Below are 21,175 nucleotides of genomic sequence, written 5' to 3' on the forward strand. Positions count from 1 at the left end.
TCGTTTGAAAGGTCACATGACCGGATCAGTTTACTTCCTGCTTGAGCCTCTGGAGGAAGATGTAGAAGGTAAAAAAATACCTTAATTACCAGATAGAACTCATATTCTGTTCATATATTTTTTCAAAGGGTGAACTACTGATATTTCATAATTATACTCCTACATGTATACAAGACGTGGAAAATTTACAGTCATCATTAAAAAAAAACCTAATATTTCTCTCATTTAACCAACATAAAATCAGTAAAGGCAGTAAAAAAGTCAAGGGAGAAATATTCTTATCCTCAAAATTGAGGAAAACTTTGGGATTAAATAATTAAAATCTCAGAAATCATAATTATTTGGTATAATCCAGCATTAAGACTGTTTCCTTACTCTCACTAAACCAAAAACAAACACGAGCAGATCCCCGTATCGTAGACATATTTATTTTTATTCCAAAAGAATTTTACTTTCAAAACTGTCAATTTGTCAACATACAATCATAGAACAATATTGAATGTACTCAACACTTCCAACATTAAATAATAAAAAAATAACAGCCATGTTTTATGTACATTTGTTTCTGAAAGCTATGTACAGAGAAAAAAAACAAAATCAACTTCTGTATTTTCCGAATCTCTGCCTCCGCCTCGCTCGCCCGGCAGTCGTAGAAGTGTTGGAAGCTGCAGCAAAAGCCGTCGGCGTCGTACGTCGAGTAGGTTGAGCGAACACACAAAATCAAAACACCACGATTGTGACCGAGATTTAACTCCGAGAGGGAGAGATTAACTGGCAGCGTGTTAAAGAGCATACCGGCGAACGTCGCTAGAACTACAGCTAGAAAAAGCTTATTTATTGTCTAAAAGCGGCTCCGACGCGCAAACAGAACTTCGCCTGGTATTTTACTGGATGTAAAGCGCTTTTGTTAAAAGTCTGGAAACACGAGATCAAAGCTGTACTTATTATCAGATGGCCCGTTGAGGAAGCTTGAACACGGCAGCCAAACGTCATGCGTTCAAGAACAATACTTTGAAGTTTTATTTGTCGCCCGATGAGCAGAGATTATTCTCCATTCTGGGGTGAAGCCATGCTACCATCTTTTTTTTTTTTTTCTTTTCTTTTTTAAACAGCTGAATAAGAGTCCATGCAACTCACTTTAATTAAATAAGAAAAAAAAGAAGAAAGGAACCAAACAGGGAACAGATCAACGCCCGTCTAATTTCCTTTTGTTTTTGAGAAGCAAACGACTAAATTTTCCTCGACATCGGATTGGCTCAAGAATTATTTTGTTTTTTTTTTAATATATGGAATCATGCTGGCTCAAAACTCCTAATATCACACTTAACATTGATAAAATCGTATTGAAGTTATGTGCGAACGACAATATAGGTAACACACAGCATGATAGTCGGATTTTTTTTCCTTCCTCCCACTTAAGCAGGGAGGACAAGTGCGGTGAAACGAACCCCCCGAGCATAAAAAGATGCATCTGTTTTGTTCGTGATGAAGAGTTCGAGCTCTATATTCAGGCAAAAATGGCGACAAATATCCCCCCGCCTCCCGACGTGTGTGCTGCGCTCAAGATTACAGCCCCCCCCCCCCTCGGTTTGTCTTGTCGAACGACGATGCATAAAAAGTGACAAGAAACTTCTGGATGGTGCAGCAGCTCCGACAACATGTTACAGAACATGCATATAACTCTTGGTACATGTGTGATCAACGGCAGCTGCTGACATGGGAGGGAGGGGTGTGTGTGTGGTGGGGGGGTTGGGGGGGGGGGGGGTGGGGGGCTGCAGCCGTCTCCTCTGCAGGAGATCAGCTGCTCTGAGGGGGACGCGTTGAGGCCGGAGAGACTGAAAGCAACAGCAGTTATACACAGCGACTTGTGACACCCCCACCCCACCACCACCACCACCACCCAAACACCCCCCCCCCCTCTCTCTCTCTAGGCAAGACGGATGTGGCGTTTTTTCTTATCCGACTGTGGAGCAGCGTCTCTCCGCCGTTCACTTCCGACAGGTCCGGTGAGGCGTGTGTTTCTTGGGCACCTCGATGCGGCATCGGCTCCGTTCGTCCAGCCAGGGCAGCTCGAAGTTCCTGGAAACAGAGAGAGAGGGAAAAAAAAAAAAGGCATTAAAATGAGACTCTTATGTTAATTTATCACCAGTCGGCGTATCACAAACCTCAACAACAAATCTCCCTGACAGCTCCGCACCACTCCAATTCATTTTAAAAGGTAATTTCCTGTCTGTTATTTGCAGTCTTGACCTCCATAAGAATATCATTTAGTGATTTTCAGTATCAAACAGGTTTTTCTATGACCGCTCTGTATTTTCTTCCGCATCAAAAGGGGTCCAGGCGGACGTACGACAGGAGCTGAAGTCCAAACAGCACTTTTGCTTAATACTTAATAGAGTGTTTGGACACGTTCACAAGATATAAAATAGCACCAACATCTGATTTTATGATCAAAAAGAAAGTGGAAATCCGAATTTATACGCAATGAGAAATATAGATGTTCTTCTTGCAGTAACTTCAGTGTCCCAGCTCGCACACGATCCCTGCTAACTTACTGTTGTGTGAGTTTGGGGAGAGGCCGGCCGAACGCAACCACGGGCAGGAAGGGAGTGATCACGATAGTTTCAACTGCAAGAAAATAAAACGATTTCAGTTAAAAAAAAAAAATCTCTTGAATTTGAATTCAGGTTACTACTACGAGCTGCCGAACGAGGCAGACGTACCGTCTTCGGTGTCGGGGTAGAAGGACGACAGCTCTGGCTCGGTCTCCGGGACGGTTTTCTTCCTGTTCATGCGCTGCTGCAAACGCTGGAACATGCGCTGCTCCCTGATTCGCTGGATGTCCCATCTGAAAACACACAGGAGGTCAATTAAAACATAACAGCACCTCCCTACAGAGTGAAACAGGGCCGGCGAGCCACGTGTTCACTTTAAAGCTGCGACAATTAACCTATCTTGATAATTGATTCTTTGTTTCGAGTCATTCTTAAATAAAATCTCTGATTCCAGCTTCTTGAATGTAAAAACATTTTGGTTTGTTTTTTTACACATTCTTACAAATATTATGGCCTTTAAATAGATATTTTCTGTTTAAAATTGACTGTTATATCTGGTAAAATGTCATCTTACACCTGTAAAATATCTTTAAATATGTGTAGACATCTTTAATGAAGCAAATTAGCTCTTGTGAGATCTCAAGAAGCAGGACGTGTAATAAAATCTGAAACCAGTTTTTTTTTTTGGCACCTTTTCCTCCTCTTCTCATCCAACTCGAGCTTCATGTGGCGTTTCGAAAACGCTCCGTCATCCAGCGGCTTGATGGGAACACAAGTTCACACGTTTAATATGCGAGTTAAAATACTTTTAGGTATAAAGTGAGGTAACTTCAGAGGTATAATTTTCCCCACGTCAGATGCGTCTCACCTCGGGGGGGTTGAAGGAGGAGTCCTCGTCCAAGGGCTCGATATAATTTTCCCTCCAAGAAGGAACTACGCAGGGCGGGAAAAGAAGGAGGGACAGGAAGTCACTGATAGATCGCGGGTTCAGTATGCGTGGAGGATAAAGTGATTGAAAATATAGGATATAGGTTACGCTTACAAACAATCAGCATATCATGTACTACATGAGGAGTCCACTCACTGGCCACCTCTTCCTCCTTTTTTGGAGAAGTCTCCCGCAGAGGGGACAGAGGAGGTTGGTTCCAGCAACACAGATACATCTCTGTGGTCGACATGAAGGGCAGATCTTCCATCTGACAGCTCAGCTCGGGCTCCTCTTTGCACGGGAGCAAACTATCCCTCTCTGCCCCTGACCTCACGGCCATCGTTTTCTCCGGGGTCTCCTTACTGCGCAGCTCTCTTTGATTTGGAGAGCCGGGCTGCATTTCGGTCTTCTGGGGGCTGAGCTTGGCACTTTTACCCCGAGATTTCTGAGCTTTTGCATCTCCGAAGCAAGATTTCCTGTGAGCGCAAAAAGAAGAAAAAAATAAGAATGGAGGTGTATCGCTAGAAACTTGAGTTATGAACTTTGGAAGAAAAAAAAAGCTGAATACAGCAGATTATATTTATGCCTTATGTGCTGTGTTTGCCGGTGTTTTTATTTGACCTTTTTTGACCTTTGCCGCCCCGACTGAAGTGGAGCGTGGTGGCCGGGTTGGCCTGTGCACTCTCCTCCATGTCCAGATCCCACATGTCCTCTTTGTCAGGGGTCCACGGCTCCAGCGGCTGGAAAAGGCGCTTGTCCCGGGGCGGGTCCTTCCTCGTGAGCTGGAGGCGACGCTCCATGCGCTCGATGCGTGCAAGCAGCTGCGAAAGAGGGAAAAACAAAAAAAAATGTTTTAATCTTAACGTGTGTTTTGTGGCATACCAAAAGAAAACGTTGTGTACGACAATAACATTTGCTTAAGATATATATTTTACGTACTGTCTCCTTATCTGCTTTGAGCTCATCTATCTCCTTGTCCTTGGACTGCAGCTGCTGTTGCTGCTGCTCGATGAGGTCCAGTTGGAGGAGCAGAATCTGCCGGAGACAGTTGGCCTGCGTGTGGGGGTTGGCGGGCGTCTTCCTGATGTTCCTCCACTTGCCCTCAGACGAGAGTTCGATGGATGCGGTGCCGAGGACTCCGGGGATGACCCCCCCCTTGGCGCTGTCGTCGGCACCGGCGTCCTTCGGGTTGTTGTTCACGGCCATCTGAGGGTTATCCATGTTGTCAACTGAGAGGGGTTTACCTTTCACCGGGGTTCCCTCACCCCCCATCGGTCTGACGGGGGACAATATCCCCACAGTTTTATTGTCTCCTTGAACTGCTTCTGCAACCGTGGCAGCGAGGGCAACTTTGCTTGTCATGTAACTCCGGTCTAAGTCCTCTGACTCGCTCGGGATCTCGCCCCCTCGCACGTCTTGAACATCTGTCCCGAGGTCGCAGGACTCCCTCTTGACGCTCGCAGGACGCGCGGCGGCGACCGCGTCGTCAGCGCCCTGCTTGAACCCTGTATGGGGAAACAGTGTGGACCTCAGAGTCATGGCGGACACAACCGAGTTTTCATCCTCATCCTAAACCGCAGCCACTTCAAGCGTGAACTTGGCAGCTGCAAAAACAAAGAACAATAATGACGTTTTGTCGAGTTATTGTTGTCCGTTTCAGCGCGTCTGGGAGCAAAAAGACACACATCTCCCCGCCCCTACTTTGGACAACCCGAAGACGAGTAAAGTCTGCAGGATCCCGGGTCCCTTTCTGTCCCTGAAAGCGCTCGCCGGGTTTGAATATTCAAGCTAAGCGACATCAGCGCTGCTGTCCGGACACGGCGGCGCTAATTTGGGAAAGAGAAAAAAAAAAACAAGACAGTTTAGGAGGGATTTGACTCGTAAAATGCGGCAGGGTGGACATTTTAGCGAGAGGGCTTCCAACAAGGACTCGGGAGTGGCTGTGTAGGACACTGGCAGCAGCCGTCTCCTCCATTTTGGGTCTCGCGAAATCATGAAAAACAATAACAGCTAGCTAGCTGGCTAACGTTAGCCGGCTCGTTGAGCCAACAGAAACGCAGCTCCGCGGTGAGTCGGGTGAAACGAGGCGTCGCGACGCTTATTGTTCGGACCTCACCTGTTTTTCAGCAGCATGCGTTTGTGTATTTTGCGCTTACCTCGACTACAATTCAAGTCCACCTGAAAGTGCCTTCATGTTCCCTCCTCAAGACTTGTTTTAAAGCGCCCACTACTGCGCATGCGTAATTTGTTGGCTGGCCATTTCTTGTTTTTTTCGGAGCGCTCCACCGGAAGGGCGCCAGCAGGGGGCGCCACACGTCACCATGACGACGCGACCAAGTTGCACCGTCATTTTACTGCACTGACGGTACAATATGGTGGCGTCATTATGGAGCAGTTTCGCTTCGTCTTTATTAATTATTGACCTGTGGCAGAAAACCGACTTGGTGAATTTACACAGATGGTAATAAGACCAAAAAAAAAAAAAAAAATCCTGCGAGAAACCTTTCCCCAATTTATCTAATAAAATGTTTAACTGCAGGGGGCGTGGTTTGGTGACGAAGCAGTGGTGACGTAGAGGGTACTTTTATTTAACCCCAAATGAATTAAAGCTGCTTCATTTAACTCCTCTACATTTGTTTAATTTGATTAACATTATTTACATCCAACCGTTATAAATAGTGCTTTTCAGATTAGGATGATGCTCTCAAAACATACAGTACAATCACATTCTTATATATAAACTACCTATCAGTAGATCAAGTGGTTAAAATGAGCTCCAATTAGATCTCTTAATATTAAAGCACAAGTAGTGAAATCAAAATATAACAGAATAATTGAACACTCTGAAAAACAGCGTTCTGCATATTGTTTTTATGTTTTTACACCAAAAAAATCAATCAAACAAACAAAAAATTGAATCTATAATGAAAGCAATCATTATTTGCAGCCATATAAATTACAACAGATGATAATTTTTTTGTGATAATTACCTATTTAAATTCAAGAAAGGACTGTTCCCATTTTAAACTAATTTAAAGCCTTTCAATAATAAAGAAAGAAAGGCTTTGAATTTGTCCACTCGGTTAAATAAACTGCAGTAAAGCTTGAGTCAAATATTTCAGGACCATCTTGAATTTTAACGTGGGTTTTTGGGTTTTTATAAATGTACTGGTGTACTGTCGCCGCCTGGACATCAGGGGGCGCTATAGAAAAAAAATCCCTTTTGATTTCGGTAACCGGAAATACATTTTTCCTCATTCTCAAAACGGAAGTAGATTGCTTGAAACCAAACATTTTGAGCTCCATCGGAAAATGTCACAGTTCTTCCTGTAATTACTTTTTAAGAGTTACAGCAGATTGCTGATGTAAAACCTGACATTACCGAAGAAGTGCGCGTCGAGGTGTAAAACGTTTGAGAACTGGTGAATGTCGGAAATTATTTTTGTTACAGTTGTACGTCGCTGAAATAAACGCGTAGTTTATATTTTAGTGATATTTTTATTTTTGTACCAAACATCAGGAAGATGCATCGCAGAGGTGTTGGTGCCGGAGCTATCGCCAAAAAGAAGCTCGCAGAGGTGACGGAACTGTTATTGTGAATATTTGTGCTTTAAAAGTCATTAAAACATTTATTTAGGAAGGTTTTGTGTAAACTAACTGATGAATTCATACCTTTTTGTTTTATCATGTAATGTAAACACCGTGTGATTAATCTTAACCCTGTGTGATTTTTTTTTATTTTCCGTTTAGGCCAAATATAAAGAAAGAGGAACTGTAATGGCTGAGGACCAAATTGTCCAGGTGAGTTTCTGTCCTTCATGAAGAGCTGCATACAAGAAAATCAGCTCAAAGTGCTTCACAGCCAGATAATTACATGGTGTTTAACATAAAAACGAATATAAAGGAACATTTAAAAATATATGCAGAAATGAGATGCGTAAGAAACCGATAAAATGCAAATAAATACTAAGCAATATGCATTTTAAAGGCATATGAATATTCACTTGAATGTTTACTGGTTTTTTTTCTTGCCAGATGTCGAAACAGTTGGAAACCTTTCAGTCCCACCTGGAGGAGTTCGCCAGCAAACACAAGCAAGAGATCCGCAAGAACCCGCAGTTCAGGGTCCAGTTTCAGGAGATGTGCGCCACCATCGGCGTCGACCCGCTCGCCTGTGAGAAGCATTTGGAATATAATCTGTTATGCACGAACTGTTCCCTTTTTTTATTGTGTGTTTTCAAAGTGGAATAAAACTTTTAAGTTTCTTCCTTCTTTTTTCCACAGCCGGGAAAGGTTTCTGGTCCGAGATGCTCGGAGTCGGTGATTTCTACTACGAGCTCGGCGTGCAGATCATCGAAGTGTGCCTCGCCCTGAAACACAGAAATGGAGGTTTGTACTTTGGCTCTGATCTTTTGTATTTGATTGTTCAATGCTGTGCTTAGATTTCAAATGCCATCGCTAATATTTTGACAATATTTGGTGCACGTCAGCAGCAGGAAAGTGTAATAAATGAACTCATGAAACACGCAGCCTGATGTTGATATCAAGTTGTTTTTTTTAAATGGTTTGAAATCAATAAAACCGGTTTTCTTTCAGGGCTCATTACTCTGGACGAGCTCCATCAGAGAGTGCTGAAGGGACGAGGGAAATACGCTCAGGACGTGAGCCAGTGAGTATCCCTGATCGGATACGTTGCGTTCGATGTGCGGTCAAAAAGTCCAGAATAAAACGCGCCTCGATAATGTGCACGAAGTGGCGGGATGCAACGACCTTCGTGAGCAAGTATTTGAAGTCAAGTCCGTCTTCTCGACCTGAATGTGACACAACGGGCTTTAAAATTAATTATTTGAATCATTTCATCGTATCAGGTGTAAATTGTACGATTCTTCTGATGCCTGAATCTGTTGCTCCCCAGAGACGACCTGATGAGAGCCATAAAGAAGCTGAAGGTGATGGGGAACGGTTTTGGGATGATTCCTGTCGGTGGTTCTTACCTGGTGCAGTCGGTCCCCGCAGAGCTCAACATGGACCACACCGTGGTCCTCCAGCTGGCCGAGGTAACACCGAGCTCGCGTGTTTTTACACCAAATTCAGGACGCGCGTTGTTTGTTGACTATTTTTTTTTTATGTATACGTTTTCTTCTGATATCGTGAGATTCTCAGTACAGTTTGAGGTCTTTATATAACATTCGGTTGTGTAAATCTTCGTCGGTGTAAAGACATGCACTTCTTTTTCTGAAAGTGATGGCATGTTTATATATAAATCATCAGTCAGCAGTCTGTCACTTTAACTTTGAAACTTAATCACCGGTCAAGTCTCCACCATGTTTTTTATGAAGACCACAGCAGAGTGATGAAACGGCACATTTGTCTGTCTGAAAAAGAGCTTTTATTCTGAAAAGAGAGTTAATGGCTGATGATGTCTGTTTGTTTGTTTGTAGAAAAAGGGATATGTTACAGTGAGTGAGATCAAGGACAGTCTGAAATGGGAGAAGGAACGAGCGGGTCACGTCCTGGTGAGTGAACATTAGCAAAAATTGTATTCAGTTATAAATTAGAAACGTCTCAAATACATATGATTGCCTGCCGAAGGCATTTAAGTTACCTATTAAGTGTTTTTGCATCAGTTTGTGGGCTTTATAAACCTTTAATACTAAACTACAAGTGGTGTTGTTGCGACAGAAAAAAACTACTGCTGGTTACCGTAGTGACGAAGGTAGCTGTTACTTTAAGAAACTTTAAATATTTAGCATATAATAAAAATGATAGCAAAGCAGCCCCAGAGGAGACTTGTGTTTTATCTGCACAGAAAACAACGACAAACACTTTAACAATGAAGAGAAAACTCCTCTTACTAACCTTCTCTGACAGTTTGTCATTTTTCAAGCAATAAATGCCAAATAATGTCTGATTTTAGCTTCTCAAATCAGAGAATTTTCACCTTTTTATTTGTCTTGTGTGACGATGTAATTGATGTTGTGTTTTGGACTTCTCTAAGAGATTGTGATTGGCTGTTTTTCACTGTCTGTCACAGATTAAAAGCTTAATTGATTAATTAAAGTAGTTGCAACCATGATTTATTGTTCAATAATGCTGGGAAGTACTTAAAATGTGATATAACAACAAATAATCTTAATCCATATAGTCAGTTTTAATCATTCTTTTATATTTTTTGATGACCTTTGTGATGCAGATATTACCTTACATTCTGTTTGTGTCTTAAAAGTTCTGTATTTGTATAAAACACTCTGATGTTTCCAGGATCACCTGCTGAAAGAAGGCCTGGCCTGGTTGGACTCTCAAGCAGCTGGAGAATCTCAGTACTGGCTGCCCGCCCTCTTCTCCGAGCTCACGTCCCGCGATGTCACGCCGGAGGAGGCCAATCAGATGACACCGTAGGAACATGGACGGCGAGCCGTGTGACGGTGTCAAGAGACATGTTGGTAAACAAACCGGGACGTGCCGGGAAGGATGCTCACGTGGTGAACTCGCTCTGAGATCTGTTTCTGGACACGAGGAGGAAATAACTTTCCAACCGGGACAGTTAAGATAATTAGAGAGCCACTGAGAGCAGCTCGAGTTCAGATCCCACTACAGAGGTGGAGTTGGTGGTGTCACTTTATGGGGAGGGGGTGGGGGGTTGTTAAATGTACAAAACATAAACAGTAAAAATTTCATGTATAAATATCAATCTTTGAAGAAAAAGTCTATTTCAGCTGTTTGTACGAGTTTTTATTGTTCAGCAGAATCATTTAAATGCAAATAAAATTGAACAAATCATTGAAATTAATTGACTGATTACATTGCGCAACATTTTACATAATTAGAAACTCGATTAAGCGCCAAAAGAAATCTGGTTACAGTAGATCAGAATTAGATTCTCTGGTAAAGTGCAAAGCTGTTCTGTTAATAAATCATTATGGCTAATATATTAACTTTTCAAATTATGTCCTTTGTTTTTAATTATAAATCCATTTAATTGAAGGACAATATCACTTAAAAATTTTAACCCATTTACAACAAACGTGTTAACTTCACTGCTGACTGTTTTCCAAAGTGTACCTTAAGTTTAATAAACTGGTTTGTTCATTAACTGATCCTATAGTTTCCGGGGGTCAAGGGTCAAGGGATGTCAGGCAATTTCATCATCTTCTGGGCCCAAATCATGGAAAATCAGGGAATTTAGTTTGCATGTTTAAATTTTAGTGGCCTTTTATCACAATGTAATATTTTCCATGCATGCAGCTGCAACGTTAGTTTTTGTCAGTGTGTATATTCGGCATCATTAGTGGTCGCAGACAGAAATAAAAAATGTAGCTTATTCGGTCGCGAGCTAATTACTGTTATTGTTAGATCAATTTATTTTCCTCTGCAACAAAATTAGTTATTTCAATATCGGCTCAAAGAGAAGCACGTACGGCCGGGTTTTAACAGAAATGTTGCTGTTTGTCTGTTCAGGGCAGTTTGACTTTTAGTGGGAACCCGGTTGAACGGACGTCATGTTGAAAGTCAGGACTGTTGTGAGTGACCTGAGCTAAAGAGTTGATGATTGACACCACCTGCTAAACACACACATGCAATCTGTGTGTCTGTGCTGGATTTTTGCCAGTGATTTAAAAAAAACAGAAGAGTTGTTGTTTTTTTTTTTGCTTGCTGGGACTTTGTTAAAGCTGGTTGCTGCGATAAATTCAGTTTCTTTTGTTAAATCCAAACTTTTTTTTTTTATCTTCTGGGGTGTTGACAGAGAAACTCTGGAGCTATCGTAACAAACATAACATTTCAAAACAATCTGCTCTTTTATCGTCGCTGAGATTAAATGTCATTCGACCAAAATAAACGAGGACTGGATGTTCGCCGTGACGGCGAGCCGGTTTCAGCTCCTGTAATGGACACTTTGAAGCTTTAATCCTTCTGGAGAACAGTCAACATTCATGCAAAGTGAAGGTGTGTGTGTGTGTGTGAGACAGATTTGTTGTTTTTTTGTCAAGACATTCAGTTGTGAACAGCTCTCTCTGCTCACATCTCGTGGCTGTAGACGTGATCCCCGAACACCGTCTGCTCCAGGTGGTCGCAGATCATCGAGCACACCGGACACACCTGGTGGCTGAGCTCGTGCAGTTTCAGCTCACGGCGGGTGATGCCGGGGAAGCCCTCATTGCAGAGATCGCACACCAGCGACTGCAATGGCGGGATTTGAGAGATAACATTTTATTTACAAAAGGTCTAAAGTATTTTTTTGCTAGCCTGCAGTCGCCTGAAATCTTAATTATAAAACATTTTTATATGTGATTTGAGGGGAACACCAGCTGGAAAATCGGAACTTCTTTTGTTCCCGACCTCTAATGTAGCTTATTTTATCATTTTCAAATATTCGTAACACCGTTACACCCCTGCAAACAGGTTTTTAATGCCAAATTCTGATGCTTTGTCTGCTCGTGGCAGCAGAAATGGAGATGTGACATTTTCCTTGTTTTCTTCTGCCCTGTTCTGGTGAGTCTGTAACCTCGGCATCCTTCTTCCTGTCAGTCTGTCCATTCCCCTTCTGACCTCTTTCCCTCACAGAAGTGCTCCTTGCTGTATTGTTTTTTTTTTTTCCCTCTCTACAGTTTCTGAACCCCTTAAGTCACATTTCTGAACCTCTTCACCATGTCTGCATGCTTGTTGGTGATTGGCCGATTCGATTTTAGCATCCACACAAGCAGGTGTAGCTGATAAAGTGGCCGCTGACTGGAAGGATTAAAGTATAAAACACTGACAGATGACCAGCTCACAGGTGTTTTGGATTGTACTGATGTGTGTGATGAGACAGCAGAGGTTTAATTCTATAATAATCATGAGACTCACCTCCTCCTCCTCCTCCTCCTCCTCCTGTGTCTCTGTCAGGCTCGCTGCAAGGAAAAGGAAAAGCGGTTAGCACCAGATATTATATAGTTTATTGGTTGTTTAGTCTGAGGCTGCAGCAAAGTGTTGTTTTATCACCGATTTATCTGTTTATTATTTACAGCGTTCGACCAACAACTCAAAGTAAAATGACTGTTTTTGTCAATGGAGTCTGGTGCCTTTTGAAGACACCACAGATGGATATAAAGACTCACTTCCTTACTGGGAAAGTAAAGAATGTAAAGTGGGGAAAATATCCCTAATATAGCCTACACTTAAATTGATCTTAATTCTTTTTAATTAGCTGTGTCTTTTTAGGTAAATAAAATATATTTCCTCCTGACCCCGTCCACATTAAGACATAGTTTATTCTCCATGGCAGTGCAGCTTCTTTAAATAATACACTAACAAATACACATTTAATACCACCACACTTAAAGAAAAAAAATCTAAAGTGTTTCTTTAAAGTTAAATCTGTATAAGCAGTGCGGCAAAAACTTTTAGGGGTAAACGAAATTTGTATCCTCTCACAGGTTGTTTTCTCTGGAAAAATAAAGTTTCCTTTGCAATTAGTCAACATGTTTCTCACCGATGCGTTCGTACAGGTGCTCGTCCTGCCCGGTCATCTCCCGCTGCTCGTCGCCGGCTGCAGCGTTGCCGGCTGCAGCGTTGCCGGCTGCAGCGTTGCCGGCTGCAGCGTTGCCGTCCGGCGAGCTGTCGTCAGGCTGCTCGTACAGGGAGTCAGCAGAAGCCAAGTGGATGTTCGAATAAACTCTCCGCATCCCCTCCAACTCTCCTCGGAGTCTCTGATGGAACAAACGCGGGCGAGGTGAGTAACACCGCAACACGTGCCGGGTGACGACGGGCGTTCGTGTTCACGTACCTGGTTTTCTCTCGCCAGCTCTTCCTCCTCTTTTTTCGCCAGCGTGATCAGCTGCTCCTTCTCTTCGAGCTTAATGTCCTTATCAGCCATCAGTTCAACCAACTCTTTGAACTGCAGCTGAAAAACAAAAAGGAAACGAGCCGCAGGTTTTAGAAGGCAAAGCTGACGACACGCGATCTGGCCAGAAATATATGGACACCGAACATTTCAGTGTGTGTGATTACCACAGTAGCTTGATATCATCATTGCATCCCGAAGTATTTAGACTTGGCAGCAAAGAAAAACAACAACAACAACAACAACAACAACATACCAAACATGTCCACATACGTTTGGCGACATACTAAATGCAAACCGAGCTGCAGGTGCCTCAGTTCACCTCGTATTTGCTGCTTTTCTGCTGCTCCTGCTCAAACATCATGACCACGCTCTTCAGCTGCTCCCGGTTTTCTTCCAGCTCTCGCTCCAGAAACGCTACACATCTCGCAGTCCTCCCGGACACCTCCATCTGGGCCGACAGCTTCGCCTGAGTGTCCTGCAGCTTCGCCTGAGTGTCCTGCAGCTTCGCCTGAGCGTCCTGCAGCTGCCGGACCAGAGTCTCACACTGCACCTGAAGGGGGGGAGGGGGGGGGGGGGCGTCATCGTGAAGCTGTGCTGCCTCGGTCTGAAATGCTTTTTTCTTTTTCTTTTTTGCAACAATCCCTACCTTTAGGTCATCATCTGAAGAGTCCTGCAGCATCTGCTGCCGCGACAGCCGCTCCCGTAGCTGCTGGTTCTCCGTCTTCACGTTGTCCAGGCTGTGCGAGAGGCTCTGGAACCTCTGCAGCTCTGCAGCCTGCCGCTCCGTCTTCGCCTCGCTGCTCTGAAGGTCCACCTGCCGCAGGTAAAGCACGCAAACCGCTGATGTTTAATATGGCTCGTATTTGACTTTCTGAGCAGTTTGCACGCTTATGTGTATATCTGAACTCAAAGGATGAGGCTATTTTTTATAGGTTTTATTGAATAAATCAAATCGTGACACGTTAAGCAGTCTCACCTGTAGAAGCTGGATGTTGTCTCTTGTTTTCAACAGTTCCCGTTCTCCTTCTCTGAGTTTAGCATTAAGCCTACAATGCACGGATGCCAGAAAACATTATTAATTATATGCATTATTCAACATATTTCCCCCCCCCCAGGGAATTACGGTAATTAATTCAACAGATGTTTTCAATTTTTTTTTCACCTCGACTTGCGATTCTTTCTAATTCTCGCAGTTTTATGGCACAAAAATCACTTAAAACTCCACAAATTACATGACAACTTTATTTTTTTAAGAAAATCTGCTGCAAAATGAAGCGTTTTTGATCTAAACAATTACAAGAACAACAAAAACTCAGCGAAAATCCTGGAGGGACTAAAAATATTTGAATGGTAAAAAAAGAAAATGGATAGAAAAGTTGAGGCTTGACTCACCTGTTAATCTCCTCACTCTGGACATCGACCTTCCCCTTCAACTCCTTGCACTCTTCTTTCAGCTGGTTGATCTTCTTCACAGCTCGATCGTACTTCTCCTGGAGAGATTTAACAAACGAGGATGAGCACAGGAAGTGGTCGAAGTAACGTTTAGAGCCTTTCAATGAAACCATCTTCACCTCGTTTGGTTTCGGCGCAGCGTCTGAATTCAAGCTTTGATTTTTTTGATGTATCTCCATCTGCTTCGTCATCTGGACCACCAGCTCCCCCTGGTAGGAAAGTCAGTTAGGTTTTTTTCACACTGATGATGCAGCGCAGAGTTTTTCAGCACACGTGAACTGAGAACAAACCTTTAAGCGGTCGTTTTCTTGCACCTGCACCTGCACGTTGCTCTGTAAGTTTTTACACTGTTCCTTGAGTTGATCCATTTGTCGGAGCAGCTGCGTCCGTTCCACCTTTCCCCGTTCACTCTGCTCCTGCACACGTCAAATTGCACCGCGTCAGCTATCAAAGTTCATTTCACTTATTGCTCCAGTGACAAAACAGGATAAACTCGCCTTCAGGCCGGCGGCTTCTTGCAGGGAGCTCTTCAAGGTTTTGTTTTCGTCTCTCATCAGATCCAGTTCTCTCTGGAGTTCAGATTTCTCTCGATCGCTCTGATCGACTTTGTCCTGAGTTCAACGGAATACATTGAGTCAATAAAAAGCTTTATTTACTTTTTATTTGCTTATCTGCTTTTTATCAGTGGTGGAAGAAGCACAAGTTAAAGTCCTGAGTTTCTTTTTATTTTTTATTTTTTTTTACTTTAAATGAACATAAAGTAAAAATATGCATCAGGCAGAACGGCCCTTTTCTGAACAATATTTGTGGTAAGACTTCACAATAAGAGTACATTAATTAGCCTTAGTTAAGGATATAATAATCATTAACTAAAAGTTAATTACTTATGGTTAAATTATCATTTATTGAGGGTTTTATGTTAACAAAGTATCAATTTATGCCTTAATTAATAGTAATTAAGACCCTTAATAAATGATTCTAGACACAATAGTTAAGTGCTTAATTAAATTGTCATTAATGCTTATTACTGTAGTAATGAACACACTTAGTAAATTATTATTTAACCACGAGTTTACTGTTAGTTAAAGCTTTTTAGGGCCTTAACTAAGGTTATTTAATGTACCTTCATTGTAAAGTGTGACCATGTTTACTATAATGCCATAATAATTGGCTGGGTAGGATGTGTAGTAACATACAATAGTACATGATAATGAATTTGTTGCTTATATTATTAATCTGAATCTATAAAAAAAAAAAAAAACAAGGAAAACTGTGGTGGAAGTAGAACATTTTAAAAATAAAATTGGATTGAAAATCCTCTCAGTCATTAAAGTCTTGAATAAATCACAGATGTTCAGATATTAACAGTATAAATATTGACATTCATAACTTATTTTTACTCTTTTTACAGTAAAGACAACTTGAATCTTGAGATGAAAATTTAAACTATACTTAAAATGCAGAAATCTGGTAAATGTACTTCCCACCACTCATCTCTCAAATTAATCCAAATTTAACATGCTTCTTCTGTGTTGCGTTCAGGTACCTGCGTCGTAATGACCATAAGGTCATTAGCCAGGCTGCCCTCCAGGCTTTGCGCCGCCGTGTTTCTGAAGCAGAAGGGAGTGCTGGCTCCTCGCACCTGACCCGACCTGTCCACGTAGCAGAACTGGTAGAACTCGATCTCATCTTTAGGAAGGTAATAATCTGATGGCACAGAGACATTAATCACAGCTCTGCAACTTTTCCTGGCTTTCCTGTGAAAAACATGATACTTTCACATCTTTGGAGCCTAAATTCAAACTACACAGAGGCTATATCTTGTGAGGACAGCTCATTAAAAGATATTACTTCACTGTAGGAGGGAAAGTCTGGAAAACAGCTGGTCTAAAAGGCTGCGAAGGTGTAAATATCTGGACTTTAAGCGTCTAAAAACTGTCCTCCACGTGCCAAAAATTTAATCAAGGTGACAGAAAAATAAATCTTACACTGTGGTTTTTGCATACAGGATTTAAATACATCACTCTGTGCAGATCCATTCAGATGTCAAAACAAATTTAAAAATTAAAACTGTTTACACATAAAACAGGAAGAAGAGTGTACATGACAAACATGACAAACCACTTTTCACCCTGCAGTGAAAGTGAAACTATTTCTCACCCATGAAAACAGCCTGCTTCTTCACTGACTGTTGCCCTTCCACATCAACACAAGGCTCCACCCACACAAAGGTATGATAATCCTTTGTTGTGCTCCATCCAACCTGGACATGGGGAAAAAAAAAAAAAAAGTTAAAACTAAAGAGAATTCACCACTCAGAAATCAAATATATTTATATTTAAAAAAATTTTAAAAAAATTAAAAGTTAACACTCAAGAGAATTCACCACTCAGAAATCAAATATATTTATAAAAAAAAAAATAATAATAAAAAAAATAAAAAAAATAAAAGGTTCTCCCCCACCTTAAAAATGCCCACCCAGTCCCTGGAGCTGGGCTGGAAGGCGGCAGAGAGGGTGTAGCAGACGGTGACGGGGGTTGAAGGCGGGTAGGAGTAAGGGATGTCGACGAACACCACCTGGGAGAAGGTGCGCGCTGCGGGGTCAGCTGCTGCTGCTGCCTCGGTAGGGGCCTCCTCCATGCTGAGCTGCAGTCTGCCAAGAGGGGAGAAGACATATCAATGCTGATGATGAAACCACATTTCAGGGGTCAGACTGGGGACAAAAGGTGTCCGACCGGTGTCATGACAGAAAGCAGCACCTCTGTTTTTATAGTCTTCTTTCTTCATGTTGTTGTTGTTTGTGCGCACTTAACATATTGACTTCACTCGTTTCCAGATTGAGTACGAATCCGTAATTAACTCAGTCTATTTCTCACAAGCTGAAAACACAAAATACTCTATCTTAAAAGTGTCCCCGTCTCCTATGGGGGGGGACACACACACACAAAAAAAAAAAAAAAATCACTTTTAAAACGTTTAAAGTTAGCAGGCTCAAGAAATGAAAACACAGGAGAAGAAAGCGAAAGTAAGAAAGCCTAAAAGACCCCACCCGGAACATGACAGGTTTAGTCTAATACACAATAATGTTTTAAAGACAAAGTCTCCTTAAGACCTAAAATAATGATGAAAAGGCCTAAAAAAAAAAACACATTAAACTTACATACCTGCTGTCAGTCGTCGCAGCACCGAGATCCACCCTGTCCACTGCTCAGTCACGCTCTGTGCTGCTTTCAGGTGCTCCTCGGACATATGTAACTCCAAGCACGTAAACACGACATTACGCTCGGCTGCGTAAAAAGGTATCATGTAGGCAACTGGATTTAATCATTACATTTAAACAATGTATTTTTTTTTTTTCCAAAGAAAGGCTTTTAAATATACATTTTAATTTCCCTGAATCAACACTCTTTGTAGTTGTTGTTTTTTTATTATCTACATTGCTTAAAACTATACAACTTTTTTATATATATAGTGTAAGAATAAATACGAACATTTAGTGGAGCCACAGGCCTTAAATGAAAATAACAAAACTGTAGGTTAACAAGATAACAGCAAAAAAAAGAAGACTTTTAACCTTTCATTGATTAGTTCATTTTCATAATGTAGATAAATTTTGATTTCACTTTGGTCTTTCTGCGCCAAAGTAATTATGTCGCTATATTTTCTATTTTCTATTTCCTATGAAGGCATCTTGCGCATTTCTGTGTAAACATAAACAGCTGCATCATGGGAAATGTAGTCCAACTTAAACAACGTCTTCCTTCCGCTTTCCTACAGTGTGAGATAGAAACACAAGAGGGAGCCAAACTCTTTCACCTTGTACACCTCATCTGGTTCCGTTGTTATGGCTTAATTTACATCCCCTCTTATTTGAATATTGTTCAGTCTAAATTCCAGTGTTATGTGAATTTTATTTTATTTCTTCTTTCCAAGCAAGACATTTCCAAACAGAATTTGGGACCTTTATAATGAAACTTTAGTCTTTTTTTATTATTATTATTATTATTATTATTATTATTATTATTATCTCCTCGATATAAAACACCTAAACTGAAAATTCGCACCTGCTGACGCATCTTTTGTCATCGCTGAGCCGACAACCAATCAGAGCCTCGGACTCTCACACCCCGGCCTGTGATTGGCTGCTCTTTAAACGGGCTCGGCAGGGACGCGCGTGTGATTCGGCCGCTCGAGTTCATTCATGTTTACATTCGCGGGTTACAGCTCCTCTGTGCGTCCAGCCGAGACCACGACAGCAGCGGTTCACGCGGCTGCTCGGTTCGCTGTTACTCACCGGGAACAGACGGACGCACGTTTTTCTAACGGTAACGTCACGTTTTCGACTCTATTTAACAGCCGGTTTTTTTTTTAAAGTCGACCGTTGAAGTCAGTTGCTAACCGGAGTTAGCGGCAAAAGGCGCTCCCGCTGGAGAGAGGACGGCGTTCTGTTGCCACGGCAACGGCGAGGGACATACAGCCGATGCGCGGTTCGTTCAGGTTGTTTTCCTCCATGTTTCGTTGATTTGTTGAGAAATTGTTCGACTTAAACCTTCAAACTGTGTCGTTTATTCAGAAACACGAGGCGTTGATCGGTGAACATCTACAAAAAGATTACAAAGAGATTTAAATTAACTATAAAGAGAGTAAAAAAATTTTTTTAAAAAAAGACTAGAAAGACGTGCAAACAGAAAACCACAGAAAAGAAACTCGAAATGAGCACAAGGAGATGCAGAACAATATCTTGAAAAGACTTAAAAAGGACCACAAACACATGCAACAAGACTAGAAAGAGATGCAAACAGATCACCAAGAAATGAAATCAACCAAAAAGAGGTTGAAAATTAAAACAAATAGATTCAAGTGGACTTAAAAGAGACAAAATAACTGCAGAGAAACAAAGGGACTATGAAGAAGATGCAAAACGACTGCAAGGAGACATAAACCCCAGCAGGCCATTTGTGATCATGTTTTGTTGACTTAAATCTGGAGGTCTTGCTCCTGTATTGGCCACCAGAGACCCATCCTCTCAGTCCATCCCTAATTTATTTTTAAATGTCAGTTACCGACCTTTCAGAGTATAACTCAGAATTTTAGTTTTAATGGCTTTGATATTACACCAAGTTGTACTTATTTAGTACTTACTTCCTCCAAACTAAGCGACCCCCCCCCCCCCCAAAAAAACAGTTCTCATTTCCTTTATTGTTGAATAAAACTCCCCATTCCCTCATTTATTATCACCCTGTAAAATGACACCATCGTCGCATCACGTCGTAATCCCCCTGCACTTCAGAGAGGCCTCCTTTCCCCCAAAACACAAACCAAACACCTGCAACCTGCAGCCATGAGTCCTCAGATCAGCTGACCGGAAGCTCAGCCGGTGATCTTTGAAAGCGTCACAACAAAGACAGGACACAGATAAGTGCGCGTGGGAGGGTGCACGATGTCAGCTGATGATTATTTAATGTCGATTGATTGATTAATCAAGCAGTCTGTTCAGCGCCACCTCGGAGCCTCCGCCAGATTTTGCGCACCATCCTTTCACCTTGCTCATCACCGGGGGGGGAGGGGGGGGGGGCTCGTATCGTCTGATTGATAGCTCGTTAGCTGCCATGGCAACCAGGAAACAAAAGCCACCTGTTCGCCTGCTTCCTGTCCCCCCCCCCCCTCCCCCCCCTCCCCCGTGCGCACGGTTTGACCGGCACTTTCCCCTTGAATTTGAACTCGGGGCCAAGAAGATGGACGTCCAGCCTGTTCTCTTCTAACACACGTGGTGCCGCCAGATTTAAATTTAACAAGTCGACGCGCTGAAAAGCCCCTTCTCCCGTTTCAGTGAACAAATATCGGGGATTATCCTCCTCCACTTGCTCCCTGCCGAGGTCCGCTGCTCCTCATCTCTCCGCCGCGTCAGGACGGAGGGGGATCGGGTGTTTTGTCCCCGCGGTTTATAATTGGTCACCAGATCCGGTGCTCGAGCGTGTAAGTCAATATGTAACGGTACAAATCTGCTCCGGTCTCCCGCAGACTCCGGAGGCAGGCGGTGCACGGACCGGGGATGCTGCCCAGCGGTCTGTCGGCTGAAGAGTGTGACGGCATCTTAAAAGGCTCTTGAGGGGAAAAAAAAACAACAACAAGATTTTCCGAAGAGGTGCCGGCCGAGGCGGCATCTTCCCGACACCGCTGTCCTCACAGATGTAGGCTCAACGGCGCAGGTGAGTGACAGGTGGTTCTCGGTCCCAGTCCTGCTTCGGCCTCTTGGTGAAGTGCAGTTTTTGAGAGGTGTTTCTGACTTTTTTTTTTTTCTCCATCACATTCATATCAACAACTGGAGAATAAATACCAGATTCACTTCAACACAAACCTCCAAAACAATCGTGTTCAATCAACATTTCTCTAAAACAAAACAAAAAACTGCAAAAC

The 21,175-nt window shown here is 42.4% G+C and overlaps 3 protein-coding genes across 8 annotated transcripts; 1 reads left to right on the forward strand and 2 right to left on the reverse strand.

Moving 5' to 3' along the window:
• Window positions 1-414: 414 nt before the first annotated feature.
• On the reverse strand, window positions 415-5,738 carry msl1b (MSL complex subunit 1b). 4 transcript variants are annotated; one of them, XM_069160097.1, is made up of 9 exons: window positions 5,640-5,738; window positions 4,423-4,988; window positions 4,105-4,304; window positions 3,598-3,959; window positions 3,424-3,488; window positions 3,247-3,314; window positions 2,724-2,848; window positions 2,556-2,628; window positions 415-2,079 (listed from the first exon to the last, which is right to left on the reverse strand). In XM_069160097.1, exons 2-9 carry the CDS (start codon window positions 4,843-4,845, stop codon window positions 1,989-1,991), a joined length of 1,407 nt encoding a protein of 468 aa, XP_069016198.1. In that variant the 5' UTR covers window positions 4,846-4,988; window positions 5,640-5,738; the 3' UTR covers window positions 415-1,988. The 4 variants fall into 4 exon arrangements, with proteins under 4 accessions (XP_069016198.1, XP_069016195.1, XP_069016196.1 ...); XM_069160094.1 differs by having other exon boundaries at window positions 4,423-5,087; window positions 5,640-5,714; XM_069160095.1 differs by lacking the exon at window positions 5,640-5,738 and having other exon boundaries at window positions 3,640-3,959; window positions 4,423-5,456.
• On the forward strand, window positions 5,536-10,115 carry snf8 (SNF8 subunit of ESCRT-II). 2 transcript variants are annotated; one of them, XM_069160099.1, is made up of 9 exons: window positions 5,536-5,550; window positions 7,004-7,061; window positions 7,234-7,284; window positions 7,519-7,657; window positions 7,768-7,872; window positions 8,080-8,152; window positions 8,399-8,540; window positions 8,925-8,999; window positions 9,745-10,115. In XM_069160099.1, exons 2-9 carry the CDS (start codon window positions 7,008-7,010, stop codon window positions 9,880-9,882), a joined length of 777 nt encoding a protein of 258 aa, XP_069016200.1. In that variant the 5' UTR covers window positions 5,536-5,550; window positions 7,004-7,007; the 3' UTR covers window positions 9,883-10,115. The 2 variants fall into 2 exon arrangements, with proteins under 2 accessions (XP_069016200.1, XP_069016199.1); XM_069160098.1 differs by lacking the exon at window positions 5,536-5,550 and adding an exon at window positions 6,754-6,905.
• An 85-nt stretch (window positions 10,116-10,200) lies between these two features.
• calcoco2 (calcium binding and coiled-coil domain 2) lies at window positions 10,201-17,991 on the reverse strand. 2 transcript variants are annotated; one of them, XM_069160091.1, is made up of 15 exons: window positions 17,923-17,991; window positions 17,222-17,411; window positions 16,919-17,021; window positions 16,305-16,465; window positions 15,256-15,369; window positions 15,049-15,174; window positions 14,878-14,967; window positions 14,699-14,796; window positions 14,283-14,352; window positions 13,953-14,120; window positions 13,626-13,856; window positions 13,247-13,363; window positions 12,953-13,169; window positions 12,328-12,371; window positions 10,201-11,661 (listed from the first exon to the last, which is right to left on the reverse strand). In XM_069160091.1, the coding sequence occupies exons 2-15, from the start codon at window positions 17,396-17,398 to the stop codon at window positions 11,500-11,502; spliced, it is 1,878 nt and encodes a 625-aa protein (XP_069016192.1). In that variant the 5' UTR covers window positions 17,399-17,411; window positions 17,923-17,991; the 3' UTR covers window positions 10,201-11,499. The 2 variants fall into 2 exon arrangements, with proteins under 2 accessions (XP_069016192.1, XP_069016193.1); XM_069160092.1 differs by having other exon boundaries at window positions 17,919-17,989.
• Between the last annotated feature and the right edge of the window lie 3,184 nt (window positions 17,992-21,175).

The sequence above is a fragment of the Embiotoca jacksoni genome, unplaced genomic scaffold (genome assembly GCF_022577435.1).
Source record: "Embiotoca jacksoni isolate LCO1_2020_lvr unplaced genomic scaffold, fEmbJac1.0.p SCAF_26, whole genome shotgun sequence".
In the NCBI taxonomy this organism is placed as follows: Eukaryota; Metazoa; Chordata; class Actinopteri; family Embiotocidae; genus Embiotoca; species Embiotoca jacksoni.